The sequence below is a fragment of the Balaenoptera ricei genome, chromosome 18, assembly GCF_028023285.1.
Source record: "Balaenoptera ricei isolate mBalRic1 chromosome 18, mBalRic1.hap2, whole genome shotgun sequence".
In the NCBI taxonomy this organism is placed as follows: domain Eukaryota; kingdom Metazoa; phylum Chordata; class Mammalia; order Artiodactyla; family Balaenopteridae; genus Balaenoptera; species Balaenoptera ricei.
In genome coordinates, this window is record NC_082656.1 from 74,302,947 (window position 1) to 74,321,285 (window position 18,339).

Sequence of the window (18,339 nt, forward strand, 5' to 3'; positions counted from 1 at the left end):
GAATCACAGAAGCACCAGTCAGATCATGTATTTAGTTTAACAGTAGTGGGGAAAGTTAAGCCACATCAATCAGTCATATTTCATTAAATTACCTAATTACTTATAGCTCGTGGGGAAGGCAGATAGACGTATACCAATAAACTAGACAAGGATACAGAAAGCAGAAAAGAAAGTAAAAATACAAGACACGATACCAGTGAAGAAAGTTAGCCAATGCGAAGCAATTTCACCTGAAATAAGGACAGAGATGATTTTTAAACGTCCTTCACTTATAAGAGAATTTGAGCCAGTCTCCATTTATGCTGAGTTAAGATTTCAACAGTTTGAAATTATGAAGACATAAAACTTACGGGAAGACATTTTGGGACTAATGGAAATCCACGCACTACTTACCCTTATGCCATCTTTGTAAACTAAAGTCACACTTCTGTAACTTATTTCATGGGTCACCCAAACAAAGGCCTCCTGACACCCAGCAGGTAAAATGAATGAGAAAAGCAGACCCGGAGTCATGTACTAAACACACAGGGACCACCCTCACTTCTACAAAGAATCAGGTTCATTTCTCCTTTCCTTTTGCAAACAGTGTTTTCCTTCAGGCATGCATTTACGTGTGTATTTATATATGTGCGCACTTATGAATTTATTATTTATTTATTTTCTGTCCATAGAGTGATGGGCAAAGAGAAATACTTTGCTACTCTGAGAAAAGTGACCGTACGAATCTGTGGATAAATAAAACACACATTCCCAGTGCTGTCAGGACAACAATACGGACTGTTGGGAGACTCCCGGAAACTGGAGAGACGGTGCCCAATGCGGCGGCCACTGCCCAGCTCCAGCCAATTACACCACATGAGAGTGAGGGTCCTGTGTTGCCAGATCTTTCTATTTCACAAAAGCAGTAGGATATATGGGTTTTCATATGAAATTTCTGTTTTTTAAACTTCGGGTCAAATTTGAAAACAAAGTTCCACTTTCAAGACAAAATCAATAATTCCTAATACCCAAATGGGGACTCCCGGTCACCCGTTTACCATCTCAGATACTGCTTCTACCTCATTCTTCCAATCTTTTTCAACAAATGGCCAAATCACTAACTCAGTTTAATTACAGCTGTTCAAATGCTTCATTCCTATAAATTCTACTTTTTTAGTAGGTAGGAATTGGTTTTGATGCTTTTCAACTGTTATTCCTAAGACTACATTTCTAAACACAGATGTATTTATTTCACATGCTGACTATGACCGTTATGGTTCTTATTGTCATGGAGTTTCCTCTGGTTGGAAAAGCAGACATTAAATAACAAATTATACCATTAAAAATTTTTTAATTAAAATTATGATAAACACAAAAGGAAAGTATAGGAGGATATGGGCACATATAACTGGGCTATCTGATCTGTTTCTTTGAGGACGAAGAACGCTTCCTTAAGAAAGTGACATCTGAGCTGAATTCTGAATTTTGAGTGGGAGAGAAGAGTGTTCTAGAAAGAGGAAACACTATGTGAAAATGACAGGGCCTCCGGGAGGCAGAAATGCTGTTTTACAGAAGAGATATAATGTTTAAATTCAGGGGTAAAGGGTCTTAGGCTCCTAACGCTGACCGCTAGGTTACCTCTGGGAAGTGGAATGAGGGAGGCTAGTTGGAAGAAGTTAAAGCAAACTCTTACTTTTTATTTTATTTCTACAGTTTAAAAGTCATTTTAGAAGAACACACTCACATTTTGCTTGTTTTAAAAATAAAAAGAGTGACCGACAAGGGCTTAATTTCCAAATTATACAAACAGCTCACACAGCTCAATATCAAAAAACCAAACACCCCAATCCAAAAATGGGCAGAAAGATCTAAATAGACATTTCTCCAAAGAAGACACACAGATGGCCAACAAGCACATGAAAAGGTGCTCAATAGCTCTAATTACTAGAGAAATGCAAATTAAAACTACAATGAGGTACCACTTCACACCAGTCAGTATGGCCATCATCAAAATAGCTACAAACAATAAATGCTGGAGAGGGTGTGGAGAAAAGGGAATCCTCCTACAATGTTGGTGGGAATGTAAACTAGTGCAACTACTATGGAGAACACTATAAAGGTTCCTTAAAAAACTAAAAATAGAGCTACCATATGATCCAGCAATCCCACTCCTGGGCATATATCCAGAGAAAACTCTAATTCAAAAAGATACATGCTCCCCAATGGTCACTGCAGCACTATTTACAACAGCCAAGACATGGAAGCAACCTAAGTGTCCATCAACAGAGGAATGGATAAAGAAGATGTGGTACATATATACAATGGAATATTACTCAGCCATAAGAAAGAATGAAATAATGCCATTTGCAGCAACATGGATGGACCTAGAGATTACCATACCAAGTGAAGTAAGTCAGACAGAGAGAGACAAATATCATATGATATCACCTATATGTGGAATCTAAAAAAATGATACAAATGAACTTACTGACATAACAGAAAAGACTCACCGACACAGAGAACAAACTTATGGTTACCAAAGGGGGCGCAGGTGAGGGATAAATTAGGAATTTGGGATTAACAGATACACACTACTACATATTAAATAGATATACAGCTACTGTATAGCACAGGGAACTATATTCAATATCTTGTAATAACCTATAATGGAAAAGAATGTGAAAAAGAATATATATGTATATATATGTTTATATATATATATATATATATAAACTGAATCACCTTGCTGTACACCAGAAACTAACACAGCATTGTAAATCAACTATACTTCAATAAAAAAGAAAACAAACAGAAAGAATAAAAATAAAAAGGAGTAATATATGTTACTGCTTGTCTTTGAGTGAGATATTATAATCCAAGGCAGTGAGTGAGGTATGGTTCAGATGAAAATTTTCCTGTTACCTAGTTTTAGACGGCATTAATCATTAGTAAGAGCCAAGTGAGTATTTCACGACCATTGTATCTTCAGTACTTTTTCTTTACTTATTTTCTTTCTCTTTAATAAGTTAATAATTAATTCATGGTTCACCCAGACGTGGAAACGTACTCTCTCTCTTTAGTCACAGCTCACGTCATGCCCAATACAAAGAGGTGACCCCTTGGCCATCCCACTTTTCATCCGTACTCCTATAGATCGGCTCTTTCTGGAAAGCATCAGGACCAAAGATGGGACGCTGAGCTGCATGGAGCCTCATCCTGAACTGTCTGCCTTCCTTCTCCCATTGTCTCAAACCACACGTACCATCAACCATACAACTTACCAAGCATGCTGCCACACCCACCATACTCACGTCTCCCAGACGCCACACCCACACAGGGCTAGCCTAACATCCACCCTCCTCTGCTGACCTTTAGTTCCCTGTGTCCCTGCTCCGTGCTGCCCCTCAATCACACCTTCATTGCCATCTAGCTCTTGCCATTTCAAATCTTTTTTTTTTTTAAATAAATTTATTTATTTCATTTATTTATTATTTTTGACTGTGTTGGGTCTTTGTTGCTGTGCACTGGCCTTTTCTAGTCGTGGTGAGCAGGGGCTACTCTTTGCAGTGCGCAGGCTTCTCACTGCAGTGGCTTCTCTTGCTGCGGAGCAAGGGCTCTAGGCACACGGGCTTCTGTAGTTGTGGCTCACAGGCTTCAGTAGTTGTGGCTCGCGGGCTCTAGAGCGCAGGCTCAGTAGTTGCAGCACACGGGCCTAGCTGCTCCGCGGCATGTGGGATCTTCCTGGACTAGGGCTCGAACCCGTGTCCCCTGCATTGGCAGGAGGGTTCTTAACCACTGCACCATCAGGGAAGCCCCTCAAATCTTTTTGATATAGAGGCTCGCTTCCTAATTCAAGACTGCAACCTTGAGGCATCTATTAACAAGCATTTACTAAAATTTTAAACAATGCCTTTGGGGCACAGGAAGACCCTGATTTGGTACTCCTAGCAGGCCTGATCGTTGATTTCTATTACAAATGAACGTTTCCTTGGCATCTTTTTTCAGCTAGATAGAGCATGGGACCAGGAACCAGAAGACCAGGTACAAGTCCCGGTTTCTCCGTTTGTTTGAGGTCAGGAGACTCAGGCGGCCCTCCGGGTCTCCACTTCACCTCTACAAAGGCTGACAGAGGATGCCAATCTTTCCGCAGCACAGGGCTGTACTGAGTCTCACCCTTCCTCACTCCCTGCCTCATGCTTTCGGTCTCGGTTTAAGTACCACTACCTCACGAGGACCTCCCCTGACTCTCAGACAAGGAGAGCGGACTCCAAATTACATACTCCCATAGCATCCTGCATTACTCCTTCCAAACGCCCGTCACTCCTGTGATTGCTAGTTCAAAGCTGGGTTTCCTCCTCACTCCCTGAAGTACCCTGTAAGCTCCATGAGGGGAGGGGCTGGGCTTGTCTTGCTCAGGACCATCTTTGTGTCAGTACATATCGGTTGGTGGATTCATGAATAATGTAAGTAAAAGTACTTTTTAGGCAAGAAGCTGCTGCTACTCCAATGGTTGTCATTGTTATTGCTATGACAGTAATAGCAGTAGTAGAGGTAGCCACAGAAGTTGAATTATTAGCGGCACTGTCACCATCCAATATACGACAGAAAGAGAAGCACAGACTAGTACTTAATATTATCCGTATTCATCGTAAACTCTTCCTCTTTTTCTGCTCTATCCTTTTCATGGATACAAACAGACAACTATATGATTAAACAGCCATATAGATGTAGCCCACAGGAGAGGTTCAGAGGACAGTATTTTGCTACTTATGTACCAATCCTTGAAATGCACCAGTCCCCACCTGGAGGAAGATCCAAAAGAAAGACAGAAGATGTGTTCTCATCCTGAAGCAGGTGACAGACCCTTCCCCAAATTAGAGGGGGGGGATATGAAAAACTACAAGAAGCAGTCCCCTTGTAGGAAGAGGATTTACAACTGAAAACAGAAAGAGGGTGAAGAAAAGAAAATTCTCCAGGAGGAAGAATCAGTTTTCTGCTCCCAACATGGGACAGCTTGAGTTTTCACCCTTCAAGAGGAGGGAAATGGAAATATAAAAAGCCCTGGAATGGCAGGGATGCCGCTCTTGTTAAGGTGATGTTGTTTTGAATGAGCTACTGCTATTGGTGGGCAGGGAGGGGGGACATGAAAGAGAAGAGGCCACTGTGGTCCACTGAAGAAAAGGAGTTTATTAGGCTTTCTGGGGAGCTCAGAGCAGAAGGTAAGTCCAGAAGGATCACAGGCCAGAGACCTCATGGGCCATCCTCCGGTCACTTGCCAGGGCTTTGGGCTCCCCTGCAATCCCATCGCCTCGTGTCTGCTGCAGGTGCACTTTGTTAAGGAAGTGCCTTTATTATACCACGCTGCTCGGAGAGCTTGCAGACGCAGAACAACAGACTACACATTCAAGACGTTTCCTTCCTGCGTACATGGTGAGGTACTCAAGTAAGTGAATTGTGATCTTGACTGCCCCCGGCCCCAAACAATTCAGGCCTTTGCAGAAGAATACCTTTACAAGGTTTAATGAGACAACAAAATTCTTCATCAATTCATTACCACTGGCCTGCTTTTACCTGGGTGCATTCATTTACCACAAATTTACCAAATCCCTAGTGTGTATCTAAACAGGATGTTAGGTCCCGGGAATACAGGATGGAGTGTAATACTGCCCACAAATTTGGGTGGATCTAGAGCTTGGAGAGCTGTAGATTTCCTCGTATAAAATCAAATCAAAGACCTTTGGGGGTGACTTTTAGAAATGGCATCATACCGCACCTGGAGGCAAGCTGGGGCACGTCCCTGGGGTTTGTTGACGTCTACGGCTACCAGCTGCCACCCGCCAGCGGCGTCTTCGTGAAACATCTTCAAGACAAAGGGGAAATGAGTCAGAGACACTTACGATGGAACATCAAGAACTCTAACTTTGTCTGCAGTTTTTTACATTTTCTTTGCTGTCAAAGATTTGTCTTCTTATGGCTTTATATTTAGAACATGAGTCATTCCAATGATGTCCATTTTAACACTGCAAACGTAAGTGAATAATCATAATAAAGATTATAGCTTGCATTAATTGAGCACTTGCTATGCATCAGGCCGTTTCTGCCTTACATATGCTTTGCATATAACTGCCCAAATATTCTTCTCCACAAGACTTTAAAAGTAGGTATTTTACCCCCATTATGTTGATTATTATATATAACATCTCAGAGAAAATGAAAATTAGAATTCCAAAGCATGGTGTGTTTTTACAAAAAGTGGTAAACTTTTATCTTTATTTAGTAGACAGTTCTCACTGAACCAATAGAAAAATATTCTCAGGATAAATAATGTAATGTGCATTTAGCATAGGGAAAGAGGGGAATGTTGTTTTATTTTATTTTTTTAATTAATTAATTTATTTTTGGCTGTGTTGGGTCTTTGTTGCTGCGCGCGGGTTTTCTCTAGTTGCGGCAAGCAGGGGCTACTCTTTGTTGCGGTGCGTGGACTTCTCATTGCGGTGGCTTCTCTTGTTGCAGAGCACGGGCTCCAGGCGTGCGGGCTTCAGTAGTTGTGGCTTGCAGGCTCAGTAGTTGTGGCGCATGGGCTTAGGTGCTCTGTCGCATGGGGGATCTTCCCGGACCAGGGCTTGAACCTGTGTCCCCTGCATTGGCAGGTGGATTCTTAACCACTGCGCCACCAGGGAAGTCCAGGAATGCTATTTTAATGGTAGGAGAATGACAAATCACTTAAAAGACTTTGTGAAATTAGCTTGTGTAAGCCACAATTAATCTGCTCAGCAGAAATTTTATGTATACATATTTATGAAGGGAAAAAGTAGTTTCTTTTGGCTTAAAAGACATAAATGATGAAATTCAGGATAGTACAGGATGCTAAAATCTGACAGTCATTGAATTAGACATCCAGGTTGCTGGATGTGTAGGTTATCTTACTCACTCTACCACCTTAAAAATTAGTTATCTAGGGGCTCCCCTGGTGGCGCAGTGGTTAAGAATCCGCCTGCCAATGCAGAGGACGTGGGTTCGAGCCCTGGTCTGGGAAGAGCCCACATGCTGCGGAGCAACTAAGCCCGTGTGCCACAACTACTGAGCCTGCACTCTAGAGCCCGTGAGTCACAACTACTGAGCTCGCGAGTCACAACTACTGAGCCCGCGAGCCACAACTACTGAAGCCCGCACACCTAGAGCCCATGCTCCACAACTAGAGAAGCCACTGCAATGAGAGGCCCATGCACCGCAACGAAGAGTAGCCCCTGTTCGCCGCAACTAGAGAAAGCCCGCACGCAGCAACGAAGACCCAACGCAGCCAAAAATAAATAAATCAGTAAATAGATTTATTTAAAAAAATTAGTTGTCTATCAATAATATACTACGCTGGAAAGCATGTACCACTTATAAATATTTTCCCACTATTATATATTTTCTTTTCAGTTCCTTAGGTGTGCCTGCAGGGGCGTGGTGGAATAGGGTGGAATTAAGGATGTTTATTTTTCTAAGAAAAGACGCCAACTACAAGCACTCACTGTTTTATTCCAGCCTGAGCTCACTATCTCACAGACATAAACATTTTCTTTGCCATATTTATGTCTTCGTGTTCGTCTGACCCTGTCTGTGTTCAAAAGGGTAACTGTTGATGGGAACATGAGATGATGCAAAGATCCCATTACCTAGGATTTATCATTATAATTTCAAACTCCTGGTAACAGAGGTAGTAGATCATCTGCAGAAAGAAAACTTGCCCTCTATAAAATGAGGGAGGTGGAGAGTGACAAATGCCAAAATTCATAGGCCATACATGTATTTTTAAAATGACAAAATGGCGGTGCACATTTACACAAAGATTCTCTGATCCAAGATGCCAATTACAAATGGTTCTTCTCAGCTGTCCATTTACAGGATTCTGATTCCCTTTAGAATGAATTTTAAGAGGTAAGTTTAGTGGTAGAATCAAGCACATCCGTCACAAATAGGCTCGTTCTGAGAATACACATACATTGGCTGAGATGCAAACATGCGTAAGTGCCTTTTAAAGTATCTGTCAAATGTCTGGGAGTCTCTTTTTAAGGAGAAAAGACAAAAGCAATCCCGCCAGTCACGAGGTAGGAACCCTCTGTACAAGCATCCTCTACTCTCTTACCATGGAGCAAAGGATCCCTGGGGCACATATTTGCTTTCATCAGGAGCAGACTAATTTTCTCTGTTAAATGATTTTTTTTCCAATAGACTAAAATCAAATGAATCCATTTAATTGTTAGTAAAAGTGCTCTCTCAAGGTCAGTTCTTTGTGTGAAATAAAGTGAAGGAAATGCAAACAGGGTCCATTTCTCTTTAGTTCCCTGAATTATACAACAACATTTGGATTGGTTAATGTAACAGTAGCTACGTGAGGTACATGGTGGGATATCCAGAGCCATGAATCCTAGGGTGAAGTCCTTAGGGGAGTGTGGCAGGGGCAGGGCCTGCCAGCTGTCCCTCCATATCTGTTCTTCTTGTCTTACAAAGTAAGAAAAATTTTATGGCCACCAAAAAAAAAAAAAAAAAAAAAAAAAGGACATTCTTTCCCTTTCTTGAAGCTCATCTTGACCATGTAATTATATACATACTGGTCTATGAAATGAAAGCAGAAACTTTCTATTTTTTTCCTTCCTGCTCTTTGGAATATGGATGTAAGAGTTAGAGCTACAGCAGCCATTTTAGTCCAGGAGGCAATTTGGGGAATGGAAGTAATGCAAGGTGGAGCAAAAAGGTAGAAGGATTCTGGATCTATAGCAACACAGACCACCGTAACAACCTTGGATGACATCCTCCAGCTTTATATGATAGAGAAAGGAACCCTATCTTATAGAAGACACTTATTTGGGTCTTTTTGTCCCTTGCAGCTGAACCTAAGTTAACACAAGTGGCTTCATTTTGAATGTCCAATGATTTATTTCATTTTTAAAGATACTAACTGTTCCCCTCTCATTATATTAATACAGGTTTACTATTAAATACTTAGAAAATGTGTATGAGCTGTAAAAAAAAATCTTAAGCCCATTCCCCAGAGACAAGCACCCCTAATATTTCAGAGTTAACCTTTCAGGTATATTATGCCCACACACACATATACATATAAACATGAGACCCTTTTACTGCATTAATATGTTATTTGCATATTTTCATATCAATAAAGTTCAATCACGATTTAATGGCTTGCATTTATTCTAATTTCATAATTTATAATCAATACTTTATGACTAGAGTTAATTTTCTTTCTCTCTCTCTCTCTCTTTCTTTCTCTGTCTTTCTTTTTTACTGAAATGCCTCCATAAACATTCTCAAATGTACATCTTTGAGCACTGACCAGAATTTTTCTTAGGATAAATTCCTAGAAGTACAATCTCTTTGTCAAATAGTTTATATGTTTTTAAGGCTTTTGACACATATTGCCAAACTATTTTCTAGAAAGGATGCTCTAATTCACACTTAGTAATTATGTATGAAAGTACCCCTTTCTCCACCTTTCAGTCAACAAGAAAACCTTTTTTTGTTTGTTTTAATAGAAAAGAGAAGCCAGAAAAAAGATAGCACATTGACAGCAGGGCCTGTAATGACCAAATTAAAAGGAGGTAGGATCTCAGGGAACAAAACGGAAGACTCTTATGGCTGAGGAAGCTGGTTTTGAGCCCCCGTTCTCGCACGTACCAGTTATGTAATACTGGATAAAATAATTAACTTTCCAATCCGTGTCCTTTTTTAACCTGCAAAGCAGAGACAATAATAATACCAACTTCACAATGTGATTGTGAAGATTAAATAAGATTGCTTGTAAAGCCAATAGCATAGTACTTAGTGCAGCTCTCAAGATATGTGATTTATTGTAGTAAAGTGTTATGAATTAGTGGAATATTACCAATAACCACGTGTGCACTCTCCTCTTAGTACAACCACTTGGGAATCTATGGAGGTTTCAGTCTTGAGAATCATCTCATGCTTGCCTGTTTGCAACTGCCAGCATTTTATAAAGGGTCACTTGATTTTGCTAAGAATGCTTTGCGGATTGTTCTATTGTACTTTAGGCAGAATATCATCATCATCAATGACAACAATAACAGATTATCTAATGGGAGGTGGTAGAGAATGGATCTTGGTAATAGGGGTGACCACTAGCAACTGAATTAAAATTCCAAACCCAAGACACACATACACATTTGGTAATGAAAATAAAATCCAGAAGTTATTTTGAAATTCCCATGCTCTTTGGGTTCTTTCAAAATCAATCATCTTAAAAAACAGGTAATAGTCATTATCACACAAAATAATGAGGGTGGACACTTGACTTGATTTCGTAATTGAATAATATACTCAATGACTCAGACTCACAAGACATAATTCTCATGTATGGCTTCCTATGATGAATGTATTATTCCATTACTATAGTTTCTTATTAGAAGGAGCTCACTATTGTACCTTCTACCAAAGCCTTCCCAGAAATTGCTTTCACTCAATTGCTTTCTCACATATTTTAATGATGTATATTCATGTGGAAACCAATAGTCTTGGAACGCAGTAAACAAATTTTTACTAAAGTTTTGTTTTGGAGCATTACGTTGTACACATCTTTTCACAGAGGAGAAATTCTTTTTATTTTCAATCACGTGCCTTTTCACCTATGCCTTTCTGCCTTTAAGCTGGTATTGCACATTTACACAGAAGTTGTTCCAGTATTGTAGGAACCTATATTCTGAGAAGATTCATGGAACTACAAAGGAGAAAGAATTCCTGTGTCCTTTTATCAACTCCACCCTTATCTGTCTTGTATCTTATTAATTCAGAAAACATGGGCCAGCAAGTGTGCTCAGTCAGAGACAATGACAGACCCAGAAATTACTGCTCTCTTTAGACAATCAGAATATTTACTTACTCGTCCCTCAATATGGCCTTATTGGGCCATGATTTGTATACAAAAGTTAGGTACGGATTGATTGCCGGAGGCTGCCTTGTGTCTCTTGTCACTATATATACAACACTTAGCCTTGCGGGGCCCTAAAGTTTAGTTCTTTCGGTTCTCTTCCAGGCAAAGTGAGATAAGCTCATTCCTACCGTGAATCAGCCTAGATCAGAAGACCACACGACTGGCAACAGATATCTGAGGTGAAGTGTCTAAGGGATGGGAGTGCAAGTCTGGACCAGACATGCACGATGCCCAGGACGTGTTCCGCTAGCACATCGGCCCATCCCAACACCTTTCTCTGGGGCAACACCCCTACAAACGTGTAGCATGGGAAGTCCTATTGTGGGCTGACACAGGGGGCTATTATATCCTGGATGTACAAATCTCTTGCACTTTAATCCAACATATAACCGAGCATGTGGCAACAGTGACCTGTGTCAAATGATTATGCACGTACAGGAGTCACCATCCCCATCAGAGTTCAGGCAAACTACTGACTGCTAATCTGAAAATTTCCACGTCGTTTTCCTTTTGTTCTCCTGCTACCTGCTCTATTATGGTCTCCATAAGACCTTTGGCATTAATTTTTCTGTAATTTGTTTCTATGCTGTGACTCTGAGGCAGGTGGCTTTGCTATTTTAAAGAAAGAGTTCTCATCACTGATTCTCTTTTGCCTCTTAACATATCAGACCAAATCCTGTTGAACCTCCTAAGATGTCGGAAAGCCCCTACTTTATCCTGTTAATGTGTGTAATTTTTCTTTCTACTCACACAGCCCTCCTGGGAAGTCCAGGGACTTAGAAATATCAACAAGTCCACCATCCCCAGGACCCTCTTTGCCCTCCTATGAGGATAACTTACAGAGAACAACTGCAGACGTCCCACATACTAGAGGAAGACAAGAACTGACTTCATTTCTGAAAAGCTGTGTGCTTCACAATACACAACCATCTTTATTTTATTTCCTTAAAGCCCATCTGTTTTGTTAGAATTAGAAACTTGTGATTTAGTGTTTTAAACCATCGAACGAGAAGGCCTTTGTGCAGAGTTGTCTCTGATTTTACAAACCTAACAGAATCATGGCAAATGATGCCTCTCCCTTCCACACACACAGAAGCATCTGGAACACTTGCTGAGTGGCTGGCGAGGGGATGGGCGGGGCCTGCGGCCTGTTGCCAGGCAGCCCAAGTGGTGTTTTACCAGAGAGGCTGCGGCTGGAGCTTCGGTTGCTTAGCAACCAGGTCCTCAGCCACAGCATTTTTCTTAATGAAGGTTTTTCACAGTTCTCTGGGTGATTACCTCTGCTGAATACCTAGACGCATTACGTCTGAATTACCATCTTATTCCTCCTGATTAAGGACAATTTTGCATCAAAGCAATTTTGTACAACTGTGTTCACAGTCTCTCCACATTTCACTTTCTATTGTAACTGCTGGCTGATTTGGTGGCACTTCCAAACACCACTTTTCCAGCTGTGGTTTTACATATAAGAGTTACTTAATAAGCACTATATAGTTTTAAAGACATTTTAGGTCATCTCTCAGGAATATCGAACGTGAATTCTCTGTGGAGTTCATAGTTCTATGTCCCACTTCGTTCTCAATGTCTATACTGGAAAACACACCTTCACGAGGCCGTCACTCTATTTAAAAGACATGTCAGAATGGACTTGGAACTTTACGATTTCTCATAGCTCACTAAAAAGATGAGAGAAGAAATGAGTACTAGATGTGGCGGACTCATTGAAGGTTTTCCTACATGCCATCTGTGACATAACCTAGATAACAAAAAAATCTTTCATGGAAGTTTGAATAGCTGTTTGACAAAACTGAGTAATATAAATACTATTTCATCTATAATGAACTAGACCATTCGAACTTTCACAACATCATAAAAATACTGCACGAGGCTCTTCCAAATATTAGCATGTTTAATAGTATTTTCACTATTAGTTATTAAATATAAATATTTTATTTTTTTTAACCTTTGTACTTCTTCTTAATTTTATTCCTCTGCTTCCTCATCCCCACTCCCAGTGAGCCACTATCCCGAATCCTTTTCTTTATAATTTTAATACGTAGGCATAAATACAATTATTTAAAAAAATAATATATTATTTTAAAAGTAATAATTATATAAATATAATTATTAAAAGTTCAATTTGGAGATTTGCAAAGTAAAATTTGTACCTCAGATCTTTCACAGATACCTTTGTCCTAACAGACCTGTGTAAGTATTTACAAACTTATGTTAAATTTCTCTTAAAATTTAACATTAAAGCAATAGTTGCAAGGCATAAAGTAATTTCATTCTCAATTCTGGAATTTTTATTTTCTCTCTCTTTTATTAAGATTTATACCAGAAGAAGATATATAAACCTATTCTTCCTCTTCATAACCACCAAAAAACAAACACACAAAACAAAACCAAAAATAAGAACAAAAGACATTGGATCTGAATTGCCCTCTTATGTAATAAATGCCATGCCACTTTTAGTCAAATTCTAGGATACTTCCAATTTCTTGGGAGCAGAGTGGAAACCTTCTGAATATGCAGTAATTCCTCAAAATTCACAGGCATGCATTTGGGATGGAGGGGTCTTCTTCATAATTTATTATATTGTGATTGGTTCATTCTGAATGAAATTTTCCTTCTGAAAAATTCTAATCCTATACCTAAGGGCCATTATATTGGTTTCAATTACGTGAATATTTTTAAATGGGGAATTCCACAGTTGCTATATTTTATCAGCAACTCCTTGGAGGACATGTGATGGTAGAATCAAATGGAAGGTACATAATAAATATGATGATAAGCCTGGTTTTCTATCAAACCCACCCATGGGGCTGTTAAAAATATAGGTGCCCTTGCCCCGTCACCCAGAAAATCTGATTTGGTCGCTCTGGGTTTGGGGCTTTGCACCTGTATTTTTAAGCAGCTCCCTCAGTGAATCTGATTGCAGAAGTTGGTGATAACAGGGTTTCTCAAGTCCCATCAAGTTCCATCAATGTCCAGGGTGGTGCAGAGGGACACGCCCAGTTCAAGTGGGTTACATCGTCATCTCCGGATACTGTACCTGCGTCGTGGCTGTCGAAGTAGTGCTGCTTCTCGATCCCCACATCTGTTGAAACTGTACCCTGATTTCGGCAAATGTTTCAATGATGACAGCAATAAACACATTCTGAAAGAAAATGACAAACCACATTTACCAAAGACTGGGCATGAGGGAGTGAGGGCAACCGAAAACAAACAAAAGATCTGCAGAAACTGTCAGAAAGCATAGACTGGATGAGTACGAATTTTTAGAGTACCTTAACAAGCCAGGCAAGGAAGAAAATAAGGGTAATGAAGTAGAAATAGGAACGCCAGCGGGGAAAGCTGTCGATGGCTCTGTACATGAGGAATACCCAGCCTTCCTGGGATGCAGCCTCGTACACGGTGAAGATGCTGGTGCCTGTCAAGAGAGAGGGGAGCCGGCTAAGCTAGGGTGGACTTTTGAAATGAGAAAACATTTTTCAGAAACACAATCAATATTTATCCATGCTCATTTTCTCAATGACAAAAGCTCTGCTAAAGGGACTCAAATCACATGCAACATTTTATTGCTCTTAGTCTTAGGATTTTGATAAAGTTGCTTCTGACTTCAAGCCAGGGCAGTTTTAATATCTCTAGCAATGAAATCATTTTAGGTTACAGATTTCGCTGTTAAATGCATTTAACAATGCGGAAAAGAACACTAACAATCAAGCCAAGTAAAGATATAATAAAAAACGGATGTGTACCATGTACGCTTGCCACTTGCGGCTTAACACTTTTAGCGTGCTGAAAAGCACTTGAAATAAGTCCGAGAACTGGGTTTCATTTGAAATCACGTTCTCATAGGGAGAACTAAAGTATCTTAGGCTCCAAAAATTCAGGTGATGGAGCCTGTCTTTGGATTCCATGGTATTTACACTGAACACCAAAATGTAAGTTAGTAAATCATTAAAGAGTACTTTGTATTGTCTACGAGCATTGCCTCATTGAAAATACTACTGATAATGAAAAGAAGGAAAAGGGAACAATATGTGGGCAGAGTTTTGAACGTATGGTTAAGAGAATCTAAAATGTCATTCAGAGGAAAGCCAGCGTTTAATCCTCACAGCATTACGAGTATGTGTCATTATTTCCCTGTTTTACAGATGGGAAAACTAAAGCACATAAAGTGTAGGGAATTTGTCTAGGGAGGCACACATAATAATTAGGGGAACTAGAATTAACCCAGGTGCTCAGGAACGAGGACCTGCATATTTAACTGTGATGATATCCTGTCTCCTGACATCTTTTCTGTGCCTTAGTTTCCCCATCTGTAAAATGGGGAAATAATAATTAAGACATACCTCAAAGTACTGTGAGGATTAAATGATTTCGTTTCTGTCAAGCACTGACATTTGATGAGCACTTAATAAGTTTTAGGCATTATTATAAACAATGAAAATAACTGCTCATTATTTTGTGAAAAACCATACAAATAAAAAAATATAGTATTCAGTTGAAGTTGTTTACAACTTTGGGTTTTTATTCATAAAATTGGTAAACATTTGTACCTCAACAAATGCCACTGCTATAAATGAGTTAAATTATTATAGGATATAAAACCAATATCTACCCATATATGTGCTAATTTAAAATTAGAATGTGCATACAATCAAATGTCCAAACTAAGAAGGAGGTTACTAAATTTGGCTGACGTCTGACTGCCTCTCTGGGCCTGTGCATGCAGGAAGAAGAATCAGAGCATCAGTGAATTCGAAAGCACCCAGAACAGCAGAAAAGTGTAGCAGCAAATGGGGACAAATGAGAAATAACAAGGCTTGAAAGAAAAGCTGAGAGAAAGAGGGAAAGCGGATCCCTGTTTGGTGAACGCCTATTAGGCATTAATCTGTGCTACGTAGTTTATGTAAAATATAACTTCATATATGTACTGCCTCTCATTTTAAGAATCATATTTGGTACATTGGTAAGTTGTTGCCATAGCAACTAGTATTTGTAGAACACGTTTAGTTTCAAGGCTCTTTCACATACTTAAATGCTAAGGAAATCCCTGTCTACTTAGGCAGGTAGATGGGTAGGTGGGTATAAGCACAGATAATACCCATCACATTTTACAGAAAAGCAAAGTGAAGGTCACTAGATAATGAAGTTGTCCGAGTTAAAAAGAAACAACACCAGAATCTAAACCCACATCATCAGGCTCCAGGTCTTAAACTCTTTTTTTCTTTACCATTTACTTATATATATTCTCTTGCTTGGCACCAGGGCTTTAGAAAGACCTTATTTTCTCTTATCCTCAGTTCAAATGAAGTTATCGATAATTATTTTCTGAGGGACTATGATGGCTAAGTTTATAGTCTATTGAGGAGCTCATACAAGAAAATAACTTTTAAGAGAAAGATTCACAGAGGAACAGCATGCACCAAATATAAAATGGCAACAGAAAACAGAAGTGACTGTTTCCATTAATGATCCCTACATACTAAAAATATACAATGTTTTTGCTTTTATGGTCTGAATATGAAGGACAATTTTAACATAAGATGTTATTTAAGTCCCTTATTTTTTTCTAGTTATGTGAACTAAAAAAGAAAAGTGGCTGCAGAAATCCATTATGAATTACCATTAAAGTTTAATTGCTTTACCGATTGAGCATTTACAGGTAAAATACGAGGATCATCAATACAAGATAAAATGTGAAAGGAATACTGAAAATTATCCTTCCTCTAACTTGCGCAGATCTTTCTTTATTACATCTACAGGGAAGATGCTACTTGAAATTAAGTAAAAAATAGTATGTTCAATGAGTAATCTTGAAGCATTTACTCCATTTTTCCTAATTCGACACCGAAGAAAGAAAAGTAGGAACCTTCAGTACAGCTCAGAGAGCAAGGTTTGTTGCTACAAAGAGATGAGACACTTGTGAAAATGGAACCAAAAAACTCCCTAAGAAAATGCTTATTGCTGAAAAAAGTGTTTCCCGTGTACATGAACGATGCGGGCTCGAAGGCTTCGGGGACGTTACTGAGTGGCAAGAGCAAAGGCAGTGGAATAAGACAGCCCTTCCGCACCACTTTCCTGCTCCGGACTTCGACAAATGTACGAAAAGAAAATCGCTTTTGAAGAGGCTTTCCGGTGTTTAAACTGACAGAATAAAATGTATGATCTTCTTACTTTCTGTGAGAAGCTGACAACGCTGAGGGTGAAACTGCTGCCGCCGACACTTATTTTGCACAGCCTGTTCCCTCTGGCCGCCCCCGTGCTGCGCTCCGGTCCTCTTTGTCAGCTCCCCTGTGGTCCTCCAGCCCAGCTCAGCTCCTCTGCCCTCAGGCCACTCGCGATGCTGCTCCTCCCAGAGAGGCCTGAGCTCACCTGTATCCCTTCACTTGTCACACGGACTTCTGTTACCTTGCTCGTCTCCCTCGCTAGGTGTCAGCACTCTAAGTTACAACTGTATCTTTCACTTCTGGACTTGGCATTGAGAAACACTCCAGAACTGGTGATAAATAAAACAATGATCATATAGTATAGAGACACAGGATGGACTTGGCATTGAGAAACACTCCAGAACTGGTGATAAATAAAGCAATGATCATATAGTATAGAGACACAGGAAGGCCTTCCTCATATACTTGTTTTTTTTTAATCGATTCTTCCTTGGTGTAAATATTACACAGATGATTTGGAAACAAAGGGAACTATTTTATAACTGACTTTATATTTGGCTGATTTTCACAATTCACTTAAAACACATACACATATATCAATTTAAAAGCCCACGCTACAGAGAAACAGGAAAGTTTTCCTCTATTGTTTAATCCAGAATGGGACATTGCTAGAAAACAACATATTGATACATACGAAATACTTTTTTCTAGTTATACTCCAGAATATTTTTAGTCCATTTGAATGATGGAACTAAAATTTCTAGCTGAAAAGACCACACTTTTGTTAAATGAATAATGATTCTACAATAGCACTTGGAAATAGAATGCATTCTCTTTCCGGAGCCCGTGTGGCCTGCTCCAAAAATATTTCTGGGAAGCTCCTGGAACAGCATGGCTTTCTTAGACCCCAAAATCTCAAAGCACAAATTCAAACCGTACAAGAAACAAAATTCCAACAGTGGTACTCAGCTCGTCAATTCTCTTAACTTCATTCATTCTTCTTGACCTCTTCCTTTGGTGGTTTGAATTCGCTAGCTAAAAAGACCCACAAGTCTACATTTAGAAGATAAATCCTCACCTTGGAACTTTCTACAGGCTGCCTATATTGAGACATAGTATTTTTTTAATAGCTCTGAACAAAATTATATTCCAATCTGTTTTGACTATCTTTAGGATTATATTTACTGCTTGGTTGTCTTCCATGAACTCTTTTTCCATGAAAAAAAGGGAGAA

The 18,339-nt window shown here is 39.5% G+C and overlaps 1 protein-coding gene across 1 annotated transcript in view; it reads right to left on the reverse strand.

Annotated features, from left to right (window-relative positions):
* The window catches only part of NALCN (sodium leak channel, non-selective), a 264,944-nt gene that overhangs the window by 182,250 nt on the left and 64,355 nt on the right, over positions 1-18,339 (reverse strand). Inside the window, 3 exon segments of the mRNA XM_059902583.1 lie at positions 5,753-5,839; positions 13,983-14,087; positions 14,218-14,360. Coding sequence (XP_059758566.1) covers positions 5,753-5,839; positions 13,983-14,087; positions 14,218-14,360 — 335 coding nt within the window.